This window comes from Euphorbia lathyris, chromosome 8 (genome assembly GCF_963576675.1).
Source record: "Euphorbia lathyris chromosome 8, ddEupLath1.1, whole genome shotgun sequence".
In the NCBI taxonomy this organism is placed as follows: Eukaryota; Viridiplantae; Streptophyta; class Magnoliopsida; order Malpighiales; family Euphorbiaceae; genus Euphorbia; species Euphorbia lathyris.
The window spans coordinates 42,626,011-42,645,975 of NC_088917.1; the positions used below are offsets into that span (position 1 = coordinate 42,626,011).

The following is a 19,965-nucleotide window of genomic DNA, read 5'->3' on the forward strand; positions in this document are numbered from 1 at the left end:
GGGTCTTTATTTATTATTTCGCCTAGGGCCCCTAAATTATTAGGACCGGCCCTGAGTGAACCCAACCACATCCACTTCCGGGTATTATGTTGGGTTATGTAGCAACATTTAGAAACAGACGAAACCCTAAAGAACTTCTAAAGATTGGAGGGGGAACATCTTGTAACAGTCTAACTACTATCAATACATGTGTCTCAATCTCAAAAGGTCATTAACGACCGAAGCAATGAGAGTTGTCGAATCTCACTAAACATATGCCTCTCTTCCTTTGACACATGAACCAATGAGGGGAATTCCAACTCCTAGTCGAATTACATCCTGTCAGATCCCCCTAAATCTAGGAAATCCACCATGAGTAAAATATGACTTGTCTAATATGTGTCTAGTTGTCGTCCGAGGAAATTAAGGACAATAATATCCTATAAATAAGTATAGGATTCTCATAACATTTTTGACAATTATACTCAAATTGTTCGCGTAATGCGACCGGGCCGCCCTTTTATACTCAAATTGTTCGTCCTCATTCTTGTATAGGATTGACTTTATCATCGAAATAGGATTGTCTATCAACCAACGGTCTACACATATCATCCGGAATATTCGTAAAAAAAAAATCTAGAGTATCACCCTACAACTGAAATATTGAGTAGGAGTAATAAAACTAATTTGGAAGATTCATATCTCGTGAAACATGGAAAAAAAACATAGAAAAACAAGAGGAAACGAATTCACTAATATTGTTTCAGAAAAAAAAAAAAAAAAAACAAGAGGAAACGAATTACCATAATAAAAATGGAATATTGCACATTAACAATATATATATGAGTTTCCAAGTTCCACAAGCACTAGAGAGACAGGTCCGTTAGAGGGTGGACCAAAGTGAAGTGAGTAAGGACAACAAACTCGACGTCTTCTCTTCTCTTTGAATAATCGCAACAAAAATCATCAATTTCTCATGAATGGATCATTTAGATACTTTGATTTCCGTGTGTGGTTCATAGCTTTCCACATCTCCTATACTTATATATCCTCTTGCATTTTGGACCCTCCTTCTTCATTTCATAACTCCGATTCCTGAAAAAACCTCCCTTAAACCCACCTTTATTTCTCTACTTCCTCCAATGGCGTCCATCTCCAGATTTGTGCTTAAAGACTGCAACTTGCAATATCCCGCAGCCTGTTATAGGCCAACTCATTGTTTTCCTACCAGGAGGCTCGCAAATCATCTCGGTATGTTTGGATTCTACCTCTGTGTTTACTATCTGAAATTTCTTGTTTGCTTTACCATTTCCATATCTTTTTACCTTATGTCTTTTCTTTTTTGACGAATTTTGAATTTTTAAGCCCTCGAAGATCGGACCTCTGTGCCTGAGAATGGAAAAATTTATGCAATCCAACCGAAGCCTACAAGTTCAGTGGGTGCTGTTACTGCCCCTTCCGTTCATCAAAATTCGAGGTATTTTATGTAATGTAACTAAACGCCTTGATCTCTGGGTGTTATCTGAATTCACATGTTTGACCACTAGGATCATCATGTACTTGAGTGTTGAGAAAATCCCCAAGATAACTTTATGCCATTTAGTGTGTGTATATATGTATATTTTATTATCACCGTTTCTGATTGGATTTTCTTCTGCAATTTGATTCTGTTCAATGGAAGCTCTTTTCAAGTGTTTTTTGTTCTAAACCAGTATCAAGCACTATAGCACTAGTTGTTTCTCAGATACTGTCCTGATTAATGAATGTTGGTTATGGGCGTCAGCCATTTAGTTTATCCTAGTAATTACAAAATGAAGATTTTCTTAGGAGCTCCATTTTGGATGGAATTGAATTCGATTGAATTCTATTTATCCAAATATCATGTTTGGAAGTGAAAAGGATCGAAAGAAATGAATTCTCTCATGTTTAAAGAAAGCAGCTTGAAATGTGAAAATTAGAATTCATGCCAAAGATGACATGCTTTTATGAGAATTCACATTGGCTCAATTAACAATTGCATTCCTTTATATTAAAATGTTTTCCAAACAAGGGGTATGTATAACTTACTGTTATTATGTGTAATGTTATTCTTGTCCTGTTTTATATAGGATCAGCCAAGTTTTGTGCAAGGCTGCCACAAATATGTCTGGAGATGTTCCCAGCAGCACATCTAGTGGGATGACTCAGTATGAAAGGATAATTGAAACTCTTACAACTCTTTTCCCTGTGTGGGTATGTTTAATATATTCTTGCCACAATTTCTTTAAGGGTTCTTAAATAGAGTTTCACTAGATATAATTGGCAATGCCTCTCCATATTTTTGAAAATGTAAATCTTCAGAACATTGCTTTTGCTTACTAAATTCATACCTGTTTGGACAGGTTATATTAGGCACGATTCTTGGCATCTACAAGCCTGCTGCAGTAAGATTAAAGCATTCTCCAGCTTCTTATATATCAAAAGATCTACATTTGCTAACCAACTATTGGACCCATCCTACAGGTCACATGGTTGGAGACAGACCTCTTCACCCTCGGCCTTGGTTTCCTTATGCTTTCAATGGGATTGACTTTGACGTTTGATGATTTTAGACGATGTTTAAGAAATCCTTGGACTGTAAGAGAAATAAACAAATAAATGTGTATCTAAGTTAGCAGTTCTGTGTTTCTCTTCCATTCCCTGATCAGTTCCATGTTTATTTGTGCAGGTGGGTGTAGGGTTTCTGGCCCAGTACTTAATCAAACCATTGTTGGGCTTTGGTATTGCGATGGTATTCATTTGCCATTTTCTTAGCATATTGCATGGTTCTACCCATTGGTTGAGCTTCATCTTTATGTTTTCATCTACAACATTGGGTGCCAGATCCGTTTATTTGCTGATTTTGTTTTGTCATTAAACATTGTTTCTCCATGATTTAGGGTGCTTCAAGTCTAAGGATCTATTATACCATAGACATAAGGTGACCTTAAGTCTAAGGATCAATTATAGATAGGTGACCTCAAAAAGGCAATAAGGCTCAATGTCAAAGTATATGAACTCACTTTCAAGATAACATTGGCGATCTCAAGTCGAAGGATCAGTTACCTTGACGTATAGAGATGCTACCATTGGCGTATTAGATAGTATATCCATATGGGATATCTAATTGGGTCAATCCTATGAATTTCTTCCATGACTATCACATAATCTAGTTGCGTTCCTCTCTTGACCACACTGAGTATTTTATGGAGTTCTATTGATCCGCGTGCACAAATGTATAACTACCATGTTACATATCAAAGGAAAAATAAGGCGGGAAAAGGAAATTAATTGTTTTTGTATTAGCGTATTGTTACTGATCTCAACTCTTTAAGTTGCTATGTAAAGGTCATCCCCTGTACTTTTCAAGAAATTAATGAATCAGTACAATTCCTATCTTCTAAATTCTCTCTTTGTTCAATTCCTATCTTCTAAATTCTCTCTTCTTCTATCTCTCTCTCCCTCTGAAATTCTATCAATTCAGAAATTAGGTCGTACCATTGATATCAGAGATTCAAAATCCTTTGGTCGTGAATGGTTAACAAACAATACCAAAAAACCAGAGCAGCAACTATATAGGCAATGGCGGCAGTGGATCAATTGGAAACTCAACTCAAGGAATTAACAACTAAATTCTTGGAGAAGTCGGAAGCGACGACGGAGAAACGGGAGAACTAACAGGCTCGACTCCATGACATCCAGTTGGCTCATCAAGTGAGAACATAGATTCTAACGTGCGATCAACACCAAATCCGTCAGGATCAGTTTGGAGGAACTTTTCCAGAACTCTCTCGCTACTTTAACCAAAATCGTTCAACCGAATCTTGAAATCATACCTTCTCCTTCTCAAACTCATGCTTCTACATCCAAGCGAGAACAGAGATTCTAATGCGCGATCAACACCAGATCCATCAGGATCAGTTTGGAGGAACTTTTCCAGAACTCTCTCGCTACTTTAACCAAAATCGTTCAATCGAATCTTGAAATCATACCTTCTCCTTCTCAAACTCATGCTTCTACATCCAATTTTGGTAAAGGAATTCTCGGTAGTGCTCGCGTCAATTTTCGAAATTCCTATCAGAATAATTCTAAACCTGCTTATTTCAAGAAATTGCTACCGAAGTGCGAATTGCCGTTGTTCATGGATCAGAAGTTATAGTTTGGATTGGCAAATGTGAAAAATACTTCCAGATTTTCGAAGTGCAGAGGATCGGAAGGTAGATCTTGTCGGCTTGTTTATGCAAGGTAGAGCCGAGAAATGGTTTCTTAATTGGAGTCCTCTGAATTATAGGATTACTTGGCCTGGATTTGTAGAGGAATTGGCGAAACGATTTCCTGATACTACAATTCAGGATACGGTGGAGCAATTAACACAACTCAGGCAAACTACAACTGTAGATGCCTTTTAAGATAAATTCGAAGAAGTTAAGTTCCGATTGGAGAAGTTATATCCAACGTTCAATGATGCGTTTTACACAAACAGTTTCATTGCTGGACTTAAGCCGGAATTATGTTATGTGGTAAGATCTTTTCAACCTGATGATCTTTATACCGCTATTAAACAAGCTAAGTTCTAGGAGAATCAGTTTAATGCTATATTAGAAGCTATTAAACCTAAGCCTACTTTTCGATCAGATCATACTCTCCCAACTCTAAAACTCTGAAATTAAAAGCAAACCTGGTTTGATTCATGGACCAGACACAATCATTGCACTTAGATTGAACCACCAATTGTCTTCCATCAGCCACTGTGACTGTTGCAGGCTTACCTCTTATCAAAGGAAGCTTAGTAACAGTTGCAAAATTAGAATCCACAAAATTGTGGGTACTGCCACTGTCAATAAGAACAGGTTAGTAGTGCATAAGGCAGGAAAAACTATTGAACTTAAGGGAATGGAGGATAAGGAAGTGAAATTGAAGCTAATTACCCTTAAGTCTATGAATAAAGTAATTTCTAAGGGATGGAGAGGAGTTTCCTCAACTCTGTTTCTGATATCTGTCCAGGAACAGTCCTTAGAACAACCAACCACAGTTCTTGAACATGTACCTAAAGCACCACCTACTTATCTTCCCTTATTAACCAAATATCAACACATCATTGTCCTTCCTACCACCTTACCTCCTAAGAGAAGTCATGATCATGCCATTCCTCTTAAAACAGATGAACCTGTTAATGTGAGGCTATATAAATATTCTTTTCATCAGAAGAATGAAATAGAGAAGTTAGTAGCTGAAATGCTAGACAATGGAATCATACAGCCTAGCACCAGTCCATATGCCTCATTTGTTCTGTTAGTTAAGGAGGGAACTTGGCGTTTTTGTGTTGATTTTAGGGAATTAAATAAGGTGGCTGTAAAGGATAAGTTTCCAATTCCTGTTATTTAGGAACTGATTGATGAATTGAAAGAGGCTAAGCTTGATCTCAGGTCTGGTTATCACCAGATACGAATGAAGGAGATTGATATTCCAAAAACTGCATTTAGAACTCACTCTGGACACTACGAGTTTTTGGTAATGCCATTTGGGCTGACAAATGCCCCTGCTACATTCCAATCCTTGATGAACACAGTATTTCAACCTTATCTTAGAAGGTTTGTGCTAGTGTTTTTTTATGACATCCTTATTTACAGTGATTCTGAGATTAGTCATCTACAACATCTGGAATTAGTCTTTCAGACTTTATCTACACATCAATTGTATGCTAAGGGATCCAAGTGTGACATTGTTGTTTCTTCTGTCACTTACTTAGGTCATGTTATCTCTTCTGCGGGTGTGGCTACAGATCCTAGCAAGATTGCAACTATGCTTAATTGGCCTATTCCTTCTACCTTGAAAGGGTTGAGGGGATTTCTTGGGTTGATAGGCTATTACAAGCGGTTCATCAAAGGGTATGGACTTCTTAGTAACCCTCTTAATGAACTATTGAAGAAAGAAAAGTTCTGCTGGAATGATGAAGCTCAAGCTGCATTTTGGCTATGCCAGACTTTTTCTCAGCCTTTTATCTTGGAGCATGATGCTAGTGGTTCAGGCATTGGTGTTGTTTTTATGCAAGGTGGCAGACCTATTTGTTTCTTATCTAAGAGCCTCAGTCCCAGGAATCAGTCATTGTCAGCATATGAGAGAGAGTTGTTGGCCATATTACATGCCTGTATTGTATGGAGGCATTATTTCGAGGGCACTTCTTTCATCATCAAAACTGATCATGAAAGTATTAAGCATTTGTTAGAACAGAAGCTTCACACATATTTGCAACATAAGGGCATTTCTAAGTTACTTGGCCTTGAATATACTACTCCCTCCGTTCTTTTTTATATGTTGTTTAAGGTTTTTCATTAAAACCAATGCAATATTAATGAGACTATTAAAATGACTAATGTTTCTTTCTCTAATCTCTATTTTCTATGCAAATTTCTCTCTCATCTCAATTTTTATGGATTAATTAAGGCTATTTGCATTAATAGTTACTCTTATCATAAATAAGGGCAAATTAGAGTGAGTATTCAGTATAAGAAGGGTATAGAAAAGAGTGGTTGATGCTTTATCAAGCAAACGGAAGATTCTATGGAGCTTAAAGCTATGTCAGTGGTCATTCATACAGTAGCTGCTGCTGCTCTCATACAACAGCTTTCCATTCAACCTGCTAGTGATTCAAGATATACTCGTATACTACGTTTCAAACAACGACTTTATATTGGCACTAGTACTGACCTTAGAACAAGGCTTGTAGTTATTGTTGAAATATAATTTCCACACTAATTTTGATTATGACAAAAATTTAAAGAAATTAATATTCTCATAATTAATAAAAAAAAAAGGGCGGCTTGGTGCACTATGCGTCTCCGCTAAGCGAGGGTCCGGGGAGGGGTCCCACCATAACACATTAAAATTAAATGTTGATTTATTTAGACTAATGTGTTTGTTAAGTCTATGTTTGATTAAGTGTGAGTAAGAAAAAAATAATCAAAGGCCTTAAGAATAGATCAAAGGCCCAAGGATCAACTTCGGCCCAATAGCTGGAAGGATCCAAAAGCTCAAAGCCATTCCTGGTTGAAGTCTGATTCCGGAAGACAGAAGATCAAGGCACAAGAGACAAGATCCACGTTGACTCTGGACCCCTGACATTTGCATCACCAAATAAGGAAAGAAGTAGAAGCTTCAGACGGCTTGTCCCTGGTCAATTTGGAATCTTTGCCTCATTTGGTTAGACAGTCAGACTGCCTCTGTCAAGATTCAAAAGTGTGGCATCTCAAAGACAGAACGAAAAAAAGAACAAAAATTGGCTAAGTACACTGACTACTAAGGATGAAAGCGACATAAGAGCTATTTCCCTCCAACGGTTATTTTGAATTTCGAAATGATCAGCCTCAAAGTGTCACTATAAAAGCCACATCAATTGTTTCATTTGGACTTGATCATCAACGCTGAATTCAAAAGAGAATCATTATTGAAGTTCCAAAAGCAAAGCAAAAATCTATACACACTCATTGTATTCATTTGTGTAATAGCTCTAAGTTCTCTCATTGTGTTCTGAGTTAGAACAAAAACTATCAATAGCTTAGAAAAGTTAAGAAGCTCTTCTGTTTGCTTCGGCAAGAGAGGAAGATAGATAGTTGAGTGTAAAGGAAGGTACTTAACAATTTACAGAGCCTCTGTATCTGTTGTAAGGGTTTGTGCTCTACTTGTTGGAAAGAGTTCACTAGTGGATTAAAACCCAGAAGAAGGTATTTTGGGGACTAGATGTAGGCAGGAGGTCGAACCAGTATAAATCACTGCGTAACAATTTCTCTAATCCTTTCCTTCTTATATATTTATATTGCTTGCTTCTGTGCTTAAAATTATATAACTTGCGCTTCTTACTATTGTACTCAATAGTATATTAAATCAAGTCAGACAGAGGCTATCCCAGTTGTGTAGCCTAGTGTTTAACATTTAGAAGAAGAATCAAGCTTTATTCCTGTTGAATACAGCAAACAAAGTTTGCCTCTGATTCCGAGCAGACTTTGTGCTATTGAATTAATTGTGAGAAAATTTTATAAAGTCCTAAATTTATTAATAGTTCCATTCACCACCCTCTGGAACTAGATTCTATCTCACAAGGGACCAACAGTTATGTGTCATAGTTCTTCTATTGGTGGACATTCGGGTGTTAAGGGAACTTTTACTAGACTACAACATTTTTACTGGCCTAAGGTGAAAGTGGATGTCATTGTTTTTGTGGCTGCTTGTGATACTTGTTTGAGGTGTAAACCAGACCATTCAGCCTATCCAGGCCTTCTCCAGCCTTTTTCTATTCCTCAAGGGTCTTGGCAAGATATTTCAATGGACTTTGTGGAGAAGTTACCAAAGTCTGCGAGTTTTGACACAATTTTGGTGGTGGTGGACAGATTTACTAAGTCTGGTCATTTTATTCCTCTCAGTCATCCTTTCAATGCCGCTATTGTTGCAAAAGCTTCCCTGGATTATGTCTTCAAGGTATATGGAATGCCTAATTCCATAGTTTCTAATCGGGATAAGGTTTTTACAGATGAGTCCTCATCAAGCCTTGTATGGTAGTGTGCCTCAACTTCCGATGGTTCCTTACCAATTCCCATGTTGCTGCTGTTGAAGATTTTCTTCAAGCTAGGGAATATATGAGTTCCTTCCTTAAGGAATGTTTGACTTCTTCTCAAAATCGCATGAAGCAAATTGCTGATAAGAAGAGGACTAATTCCCATGTTGCTGCTGTTGAAGATTTTCTTCAAGCTAGGGAATATATGAGTTCCTTCCTTAAGGAATGTTTGACTTCTTCTCAAAATCGCATGAAGCAAATTGCTGATAAGAAGAGGACTGGCACGGAGTTCAATGTGGGAGATAAGGTTTTTCTTAAGCTTCAACCTTATCACCAAACTACAATTGCTCTAAGAACCTCCCTTAAACTTTCAGCTAAATACTATGGCCCCTTCTTGGTATTGGAACACATTGGTTCTGTTGCTTATAAACTGCAATTGCCCCCAAACAGCAAAATTCATCCTATTTTCCATGTCTTTCTCTTAAAGAAGCGTTTGGACCCTACAATTCCTACTTTTACTACTTTGCATCCGATTTCAGATGCGGAGTGGGATATTCAGCCTGCTAAGGTCTTAAACACTAGGAACACTATAGTTGGTGCAACTTCTATTCCGCAACTATTAATTCTTTGGTTTGGGTTTTCTGCAGTGGATGCCGCGTGGGAGGATGAATCCACTATCAGCACTCAGTTGCTTGAGTTTTATCATGCTTGGGGACAAGAATGTTCTAAAGGAGGGAGTATCGTTACGTATCAAAGGAAAAATAAGGCGGGAAAAGGAAATTAATTGTTTTTGTATTAGCGTATTATTACTGACCTCAACTCTTTAAGTTGCTATATAATGGTCATTCCCTGTACTTCTCAAGAAATTAATGAATGAGTACAATTTCTATCTTCTAAATTCTCTCTTCTATTTCTCTCCTCTCTCCCTTTGAAATTCTATCAATTCAAAAATTAGGTTGTAACATATCCATCACATGCAATTGATAGATATAAGAGTGCCTATATATAAGTGTTCAAAAAACAAGGCCACCTGGACTGTCTAGGTGCTTGAAATGGAGAATCCGTTCCGATTTTATTCAATTAGTCCCTCTAGGCATTTTTTGTTCCCCTAGACGATTTTTTAGTCACATGGCCTCCGCTTAGGCTGCTTGGACGCTGCCTAGACTGTCTAGGCGCCGCCTAAGCGACAATGAACAAAATCGTTTATTGTTATTATTATTTGCTTTATTATAGTTCACTTTTGAATATTGTCGCAGGGTTATTCGTGAATCATGTTTATTATTTTCAGATATTTTGATTTAATTGCGTTCTCTACTTGATAAAGTTAATGGCCTTTAAAGACATTGTTTCATAGATTTTGGTGAATTATATTACTTGTTAACATTATATTTTATTTGTTTGAGTTGTTTCAATGATAGTTTTGATGAAATATTGATGTTTGCACATTTTTAAAGATATATGTTACAAATATACGTGTTTCTATATATTAAATCATTTTATATTACTATCTTTAGATAATGTAATACATATTATAATTGAATTTATACAACAATTTATAAAATACAAAAATACAAATCCGATTAATCCCCGACTAATCCTCGAGGCCCTGTTCACCCGACCAGCGCCTAGCTTTTTTTTAGAATCTTATACATGTTAAAGCTCAGAAATTCTTAGGTTAAGGAAGCATTTTATCCTTATCTTTTCCATGTGCTTTTTTTTTTTTGCACTCGTAGCTACCTGTTGTAATGTTGTTTGCATTTTGTTTCTTGACATCTACTTCATTATTTTTCTCAATTACTAATGTCTTCTCAGTTTAGTTTTTTACACAAGATTTTCAGTGTGAACAAGTCTTCTGCACAATACTATGAATTGGAATAATCTGTAAACAATTTCCATCATTTTCTTCATCATGATGACCATTTCTAAAAATTTGTAGCTGCTAACAGCTTTCATATAATTCAGGCCCTTAAACTGTCAGCACCTCTTGCAACTGGTCTTATATTGGTCTCATGCTGTCCAGGAGGACAGGCATCTAATGTTGCAACCTATATATCAAAGGGAAATGTAGCACTCTCAGTTCTTATGACAACGTAAGTGCAATTTGAATTGATGCATTAACTTTTATATGGTTTATCATCTCTGGCTGCTGTATTCTGGTTTGATATTTTTTTCAGTTAAACTGGCTTTCTATGCAGTCCTGAAGTTTGTTTCATGATAAATGGGAGAAAAATGACATGTATATTGAACTGAATTGAGTATAAACGAGTCTTTATATACAAAAATTAAAGCAGCTAAGTCTGTAAGTAATTAATAAATATATTCCCACCATTTTCAACAAAATGAAGTAGGATTGACGATATGGACATTCTTCGTCCTTCTCGTAAACATTAGGTTGAAATTGAAGGAAAGTTGGGAGATGTAGAGCTTGGGACCACTGAACTTTACCACAATCAACATTATGGTCACTAAACTTCAAAACATAACATAAAAATCACTCAACTTTACACTTTCTAACATAAAAGTCACTTAATCATGACCACTTTAATAGCATGTAAACCTTCACTGTAAAACTGATGAATATGATGTTCTAAGCAGCTTTAATTCTTCAACCTTTTCATTTTGAGGTCATATAGATGCTGTTTGGTTAACCCTTCATTGTAAAACTGATTGATATGTTATTCTAAGCAACTTTAATTCTTCAATCTTTTCATTTTGAGGTCATTTAGATGTTGTTTGGTTAGGAGAGAGAAATTGAATGTTTAGAGAGAGAAAGATCTGGAAATGGTGATTTTGGAAAATAAAAAAAGTGGTTCAATGGTAAATGTGGTTCTAAATAACTTTAGTTCTTGGAATTTTCCATTTTGAGGTCGTCAACAATCATTTTGAGTCGTTAACTTAAGTTTAGTGTCCATACTGTTAGGTCTGTTCTTTTTTACTTAATTTCAGTACAAGTAAGTTCAGTTTAGTAAGCATCAAAGGAATTTAACTGTACCGGTACAGTTAAATTCCTTGTCTTAACTTATGTATAATTTATAATTTTTTATATATAATTTATCATTTTTTATTGTAGTTATAATTGTTTATATTAAATATATCATTTATCATTATATATATATATATATATATATATAATTTATTATAATTATAATTATTTGGTGCAGTTAAGTTAAGTAGCATTAAGTTAAGTTAAGTTCTGTTAATTTAATTTCGGTCAAAAAGAATAGGGCTTAGTGTAATAATTTAAGCATGGTATGAGTCTTGTAGGTATGGGTAAGTATGAGTCTATCTAGGTATAGACTGTAGCTGTCTAGGTATGGACCGTAGCTGTCTAGGTAGTAACCTTGATGTGTGTGTGTATATATATGTATTCTCTATGAATGAAATATATTCATACAGTTTTAGTGTATATGGTATCCCATGTGTTTCCAATGTGTTCACATGGTTTGTAACAGTTAGCAAGTGTAAAATTGAGTGACTTTTGTGTTATGTTTTGAAGTTTAGTGACCATGAGTGTAATTTACCCTATAGAGCTTTGGTAAACAATTCTGCAAGTGGAGAGGATGATCATACAACCATCCATCTAACTGCTCCAACTTGAAGTCTGTCGCTAACCACGTGAAAATATATCTTAATATCATAGTCGACTTGTGAAAATTGGGTTTTTGTGCAATATGCAAATATCCAAAGCGGCAGAATTATTGTCAGAAAGTATCACGCAGGAGATACATGGGCAATTGTAGTTCACATGCGGCAGATTCCATCACACAATATTATGCATCTGAAGAGGAGTGAGATCATTGAGTGTTTCTTTGATTGGCATGAGATCAATGTCGTACCAAGAAAAAATGCAGTATCAATGAAATGATGGGTTTCAGAGGAAGTGGCTTAGTCAGGGTCTGTAAAGGCTAGAAGATGGAGTGTATTCTGAGCTGGGAAGATAAGTCCTTAGCCTGGAGATGCCTTCAATAGAATAATACACAATGAGCTTGTTGAAGATCATCCATCATGGGCCAAGCTCTATTCTGAGCTGAGAATCCTTGAACAGGAAGCTTATCTCTGGCCTTGTTAAGATATAGAAATCAACTAATGAGCCTTATATAAGAGCCACCCTCCCCCAAAGGTGGTGAAAAAGGGATCAGATCGATGGCCAAGTACAGTTTGAATATTTACAGCCTTTCTTTGCGCACACAGTTGAAAACCACGCAAGCATTGAAGGGGACCCAAGTCTTTAATTTGAAAGGAATCAGGCTAGTAATGTTTGATGGCAATGAGTACATCTACGTAATTAATAAAGCAATGAAAGTAGTACTCTTAGCGAACAGAGAGGGATCTTAAGGTTCTTGACAAAAACCAACACCCTTAAGGGAAGAGGTAACTTCAAATTTCATCTGTCTACGTACGTGCCTGGCAAAGTCATACAATGAACTTCTGGAGCTTGCAAAGTGGTCTATTATCAGAGCCAGTCTTCTTTTTTTCTGAAAAATTCTCTTCAACTTTTATTAACCAAACAAAAATCTTATGGCATGGCACCGACCTTCTCTTAGGTTTGCACACACACCAGGCAGTCCTTATTTTCTTCATGTATGTAAAGACTCCTTTGCACTCAATATAGTTTTTCCAGTTAATATACACATATATTTCTCTCAATTGTCATGTTACATCCACCAGGTGTTATTTGACCAAAAATTTGGCTCTTTGCATACAGAAAACTCATGTCAATGCTTCCCTTTTATTTTATTTAATAATGTTGACAACAAGAAAGATGCCCATTTGTTGCAAAATCTGTTCCTTTGGGTCACTGTATTCAAGAGTGCAAGAGGTTGAGTTCCGTTCATTCAAAGAGAGTGTCGGAGCCTTGTTGGTTTTAATTTTTATTTCCACTTCATTGATTTTTAATTGGAACAGTTACTGTACAGTTACTGTACATGTGTAAAAGAAGACTATCTTTTAGAATGCTTCTGTGAATTCCATGAAGATGTTAGCTATATTTTCATTGAAGTGCTCATATATGTTTTATATATATGATTGGAAGCATCTATGATACATACAATCTTCTCTGGTTATTATGATTGACAAATGTTGCAATTTTTGGCATATTTTCTCAATATTAAAGCGAGTAGTTGCAGAGAACAACGACTTATGGCAGAACTACATCTAAAGTTGGTCTCTATATGCTTTGAATATTATTGCAGACCCATTTCCTAATGTTCTATGGAATTTCTGTAGGTGTTCAACAATTGGAGCTATTATCATGACACCTCTCCTTACTAAGCTTCTTGCTGGACAGCTTGTTCCAGTTGATGCTGTGGTACGATATTCAGGCTTGAGGGAATATCTGATATATCCTACAGTTTTGTGGGCGTTCAGTTGATATGTGGAGGAAACAAATACTAAACACACCATAGGTTCTGTACATGGCCATAGTAGGTTTATGTTCTGAGAGATCATGAAAAAAAGTATAGATTGTGAATTTACCAGAGCAAATAATGTTCCGCTAGCAAAATGTTCTGAGACAATGAAAATCATAGAGATCGTGATGTTACCGGTACAAATAATATCTTGTTGACATAGCAAGTCTAGCAGCCAATTAGGAGACGCATCATTCTTAAATTTGCATAGTTGAAGTTTTATCCATTTTGTAACTATTGGTGCTATAGTAAAGTATTTGACCTGAAGAAGGATATGATAAATTTGATGATAGATCATTTTAGAAGATTTTTAGGGTTTTCTTGTAGGAGAACTATTAGAAATTTATTTGCTTTATGTATTACAAAAAGTAGAGGGCGAGCCTTGGCGCAACGGTAAACGTTGTTGTCGTGTGACCAAGAGGTCACGGGTTCGAGTCTTAGGAGCGGCCTCTTGTCAAATAAATTGGCAGGGGAAGGCTTGCCCCCAGTACACCCTTGTGGTGGGACCCCTCCCCGGACCCTCGCTCAGCGGGGACGCGTAGTGCGACCGGGCCGCCCTTTATGTATTACAAAAAGTATTTGTTCTTTCAACTGAATATGTCAACCTTCATTTTCCTGCCCTTTCTTCAGGGACTGGCTATAAGCACTTTTCAGGTTGTTTTAGTGCCGACTATTATTGGAGGTAATTGAAAGGTGTTAAAGGATTTGTGCTGTTAACTTGGCTGCACTGATGTTTGGCATTTATCTAATGGGTTACTCTTGAAGTGTCCTGCATATGGACAAAATGATATAACTCAAGTTCTTGCTTATTTGGCAGTGCTATCAAATGAATTCTTCCCTAAATTTACTTCAAAAATAATCACAATAACACCGTTGATTGGAGTTATTCTCACAACTCTACTCTGTGCAAGTCCTGTAAGTTTCTAATCTATCTGCTAAAGCACTTAAGTTTCACTTCCATTGTTTTTTCTTTGCAACAGTTGCTTCAATAATACTTACCTTAAATAATCACAATTTTTCTAAGATTGGGCAAGTGGCGGATGTCTTGAAAACCCAAGGAGCACAACTGATACTTCCTGTAGCGCTTCTACATGGTGCTGCATTTGCAATTGGTTATTGGATCTCAAAATTATCATTTGGTGAATCTACATCTCGGACTATATCAATAGAATGTGGCATGCAGGTAAATCTTCATTATGATCTAAACACCGACATGGCCTACTTATGATCATATATACATGTAGGAAATATTAGTCCAAAACAAGAACAATATAAAATTATTATTAAACTGAAATTACGTAATACAAACGAAATTATGGAAAACCTGAACTGACGAATTGAAAATCGGGCGAAGTATTTTGAGGCTTGTATTAACAGTTTCCTTAAGCTAGATTTCGTTGCTATTGACGATCGTCTCTTAGGATACAACGGATTGATTGGCGAACTCGAACCGTGTCTAGAGGTCATCACCGGAATAGGACCACAGATCGATTAGATGAACATCTATGAAACTTGCAAGAATCAAAAGAAAAATAGAAAAAAATTTAACTCCTGGACACGTTTTCTCATGTCTCACAAAAAGATGTAGTTAACTTTTCTTATTCCAAATCAATATTCTGAAACTCTTCATCATATATATTTAGTTTTTCAATCCTAATTTTATATATATAAAAAGAAAAGGTTTTTGTTTGGTATGTGAAACGGTTTTAAAACTCAAACCTTTTCTAATTTTTTAATTAATTTTTTTAATTAAAATTAAACCAATTTTAAACATATTTTATTCAACAATCTTCTACATGTATAAAATTAGAAACGAGACGATTACGACGAGGTGATAACTCTCTATAGTCAATATCTACATAGGATAAGTAGGCAATAGCCCTTGAACCTTCCCATGAAAGTATATTTACTTTACTGGTGAATTATTCTGCTGTTTGTGTAAATGATGACATAATCCACACAAATACCAACATAATACGATTTTTGGTTCTCATGGTTATGTTCGTTATGGTCATGAACATCTCTATATTGCATGGAAACTCTTCGTCACTAGCGTTTTCGCGTTTCGTGTCCATTTCTTTTCTGTTTCCTAGCTATATTTTTATAAAAACGTTTCCCGATGTCCGTTTTGGTGCAACATAGGAACATCTTTTAGTTCTGCGAGAGTTTGAACTAAGCCTCATTAGTCTCCGTTGAAGCGACTCCACTTCACTCTTATGGAGTTGATTTATTTACTCAGTAATTCTGACGCACAATGTATCATTGAAAACATTAACCTTTTCTAATTTTATATAACTGTCCATCTCATCGGAGCGATTTAGGGTTGAACCCCCACAATGGCCTCACAAGGTTTATGCAATTAGGTTGTCCCTTTTAACCTAGATCTTGGAATCTCCAGTCAACAAGATAGGGTTTTCTTTCACATAACGTGTAAATGATGACATAATCCACACAAATACCAACATAATACGATTTTTGGTTCTCATGGTTATGTTCGTTATGGTCATGAACATCTCTATATTGCATGGAAACTCTTCTTCACTAGCGTTTCCGCGTTTCGTGTCCATTTCTTTTCTGTTTCCTAGCTATATTTTTATAAAAACGTTTCTCGGTGTCCGTTTCGGTGCAACATAGGAACATCTCTTAGTTCTGCGAGAGTTTGAACTAAGCCTCATTAGTCTCCGTTGAAGCGACTCCACTTCACTCTTATAGAGTTGATTTATTTACTCGGTAATTCTGACGCACAATGTATCATTAAAATCATTAACCTTTTCTAATTTTATATAGATTTAATGCTTCTCCCGCCCCCTTAACTTGTCCAAATTGGTCATTTTACCCCTCCAACTCATCGAATGTCCTATTTACCCCCTTAACTCCATAAAAATGGTATTTCTCACCCTCTTAATTTGTCCAAATTTGTCATTTTACCCATTCTCAACTCATTGAATATCCTATTTACCCCATTAACTCCATAAAAGTGGTATTTCTTTCCACTTATGATCATATTTACCCTCTTAACTCCATAAAAATGGTATTTCTTATCCTTTTATAGTAGTAAAAAAAGTTGAAAAGAGAAAGAACGAATAAAAAATACAAATAACAAGCACATTAATATAAACAAGTTAAATACATTATATGTAGGGATAATGTACCAAAATAGGCCTATGATTTTTGGGGAAATATCAATTTAGATTCCACTTACAAAATAGCATAAATATAGGTTTAACGTTTAAAAAAAGTTATCAATTTAGGCTTTGAAAACAGATTGTAAGGGGTGAAAAATACCACTTTTATGGAGTTAAGGGGGTAAATAGAACATTCTATGTGTTGGGGGGAGAAATGGACAAGTTGAGGGGGTGAGAAATACCACTTTTATGGAGATAAGGGGGTAAATAGGACATTCGATGAGTTGACCCACAGTGACCACACAAGGTTTATTCAATTAGGTTGTCCCTTTTAACCTAAATCTTGGAATCTCCAGTCAACAAGATAGGATTTTTCCTTCACATAACGTTTTAAATTTAATGGGCTTGAGTCTCATTCCTTTCGATCTCGGTTTAACCTTGGATCCGCAGTATTATCCTTTGATCCTACAAAATCAATAGAGTTTATACTTGTTGAGATCAATTGACTAATGGTATTATCATACATGAGTTTTTCTACCCACATGTTTACCAATTGTCCTTCTATGTCTGATTCGATGCTTTTATGGTTTGACTTCTTCAATAGATATGATATTTTTGCTTTCCTTCCACCATCGTGATGTACTCGTTTAAGGCGATTTGACTTATAGTGACTTTAACAAATTATATTTTCTAGTCAACTAATGTTCATCTATCAACATTTGCGGATTTTTCAATTTGTGACATTTCACATTTCTAATGGAAATCAATCCTAGAATGTCAAAACATGGAATTTTCACATATCATTATCATCTCCGTAGAACATATTTTCTTTTATTGATGAGTCTTAAGAGTCGCACCGATGAATTTTTCTAACCTTTCGTTATGGCTTACGGACATTGCGACTGTTACAAGTGGGCACCGTAAAGCCTCAGGAATGATGGTGCATCCATCTTCAATTAACACATCAAAAGTTAATAAAATAAATCAGTCATTTTCAGGGATAAAATGGAAAAAACCAAGATTGTTAATCACAAATTCAACTTTTAAGAAGTTGAAAAGATAAGTTTGGGATAAACAATTTCTTTTTTTCTGAAAATCCAAACAAACCAAGTTGGAATGAAAACATTATGATCTATTTAAACAAACAGAAACATAACAAATAATTTAATGTTCAAAAGTCTGAAATTTGTTTCTGTTCATCAAAGATAATCCATCAAGGTATTCAGGTACGTCTCTTTGGAAAAATATATAAATCTGCTTTAAAGATTGTAGGAAAATATTAGTCCAGAAAGTCAAACGAAATAGGAAAAACAAGAAGAACAATATAAAATCATTATTAAACTGAAATTATGTAATACATGGAGGGAGAAATTACTACGAAGACTTCAGAACTATTTGATTTTTCAGATTTGATAGGAGTTAGGGAAATGTGCTATGAAAATAATCTTTTGAGGTATGTTTGCAATGCATCTACAGAGTTCTGCACTTGGATTTTTGCTTGCTCAGAAACATTTCACCAATCCCCTAGTAGCAGTGCCTTCAGCTGTTAGCGTTGTTTGTATGGCTGTAAGTATTTTGCGGAACTTGAACTTGAACTTGCTCAGATCTGGTGTGATTTGTGATGTTAAAGATTTATAATCTGGTTTCCTTTGTTGTAGCTTGGTGGAAGTGCTCTTGCAGTGGTGTGGAGGAACAGGCCTATTCCTGTTGATGACAAAGATGACTTCAAGGAATAAATGGATAGTGTTTTCTTTGCTAACAATGACATCTCTGCTTCTTTCTATTTAGCTTGTGTTTTCTTTGCATCATCTTTTGACTCATGAATTGGAAGTTTTTGGACGAAGTAAAAAATGTGAATTGAATAAGGATAAATTTTGTCTTTTACATATATATAAATAGTTTTAGATTGAGTATACATACTGGTTGTTGGGATTGGCATATTTTAATTTAAATGCTTGGATAATTACAAATGTTGTTAAACTCGGATTGGTCAGACCGGTTTGAGTTATGGTAGATTTATTAATCATCAAGTTGGAGTTAGGCAACAGTTGTTCCATGTTGTTTTGTTTTCCAACTCGTTCCCTCACCTCGTCATTTCTTAATTGCTTTTTATGGTTTCATTGTGTTTGTATGTGGAAAGTGGAATTATAAGACTCCTCAAGCTACAATTTTCAACTTTCAATTCATTCTCTTATTTGCCGATTTTAAGAGAATGGAGAGACGGTTCATTTTGAGTATATAGATTAAGCCTACAATTCAGCTTTATGCATAAAACTAAAGTGGAAAAACAATTACTGCATCTTGCCTCTTCTACAAATTGTTTTTACACCATTATCATTTTTTATACATCAAACCCTATTTTCATTATTTTCAAAACATTGTTTTTGCTTCAACTCATTTCCTCTCTCCAAACAAATTCCTTTTAAATATTAGCCTTAATACATCATTTGCTACCTGAATTTATCCAAAAAGTTTGATTGGTCCCTAAACTTTCAAAGTGTTCCGATAGCTCCATTAACTTGTATAAAATGTTCAGTTAGCCCTCGGTACTTGCATAAATGTAATCAATTGATCATTCGGTTGCCAAAAAAAAGTAAGTTAAATGCGAAAGAATTATTGCACGTGTCTTAAAAAAAACTAAAACGACCAAGATCGGTGATACAGATTGAAGACGTAACTGATAATTTTAATCGTAAATCAACAAAGAGTTTTTTCTCTAGCTAAACTAGGAGTTAACCCCAAGATAGAGGTATAAAACCTTACTCTCAAAGAGAAAAATGTTTCATTGATAAAAGTTGATCATCCTTACAAACATAGAGGCTTAAATGCTTCCACTAAAGAAAACTAATGGACATAATTGCCCTTACTAGGTTACAATGAAAGAAGG

General features: G+C 35.6%; 1 protein-coding gene across 1 annotated transcript; it reads left to right on the forward strand.

The window, feature by feature from the left end:
* The first annotated feature begins 854 nt into the window (after nt 1-854).
* On the forward strand, nt 855-18,993 carry LOC136203554 (sodium/pyruvate cotransporter BASS2, chloroplastic). The gene is made up of 13 exons (XM_065994740.1): nt 855-1,230; nt 1,345-1,456; nt 2,088-2,211; nt 2,361-2,402; nt 2,482-2,595; nt 2,687-2,749; nt 10,508-10,635; nt 13,772-13,853; nt 14,584-14,635; nt 14,771-14,868; nt 14,978-15,136; nt 18,555-18,644; nt 18,737-18,993. Exons 1-13 carry the CDS (start codon nt 1,122-1,124, stop codon nt 18,812-18,814), a joined length of 1,251 nt encoding a protein of 416 aa, XP_065850812.1. The 5' UTR covers nt 855-1,121; the 3' UTR covers nt 18,815-18,993.
* Nucleotides 18,994-19,965: the final 972 nt, after the last annotated feature.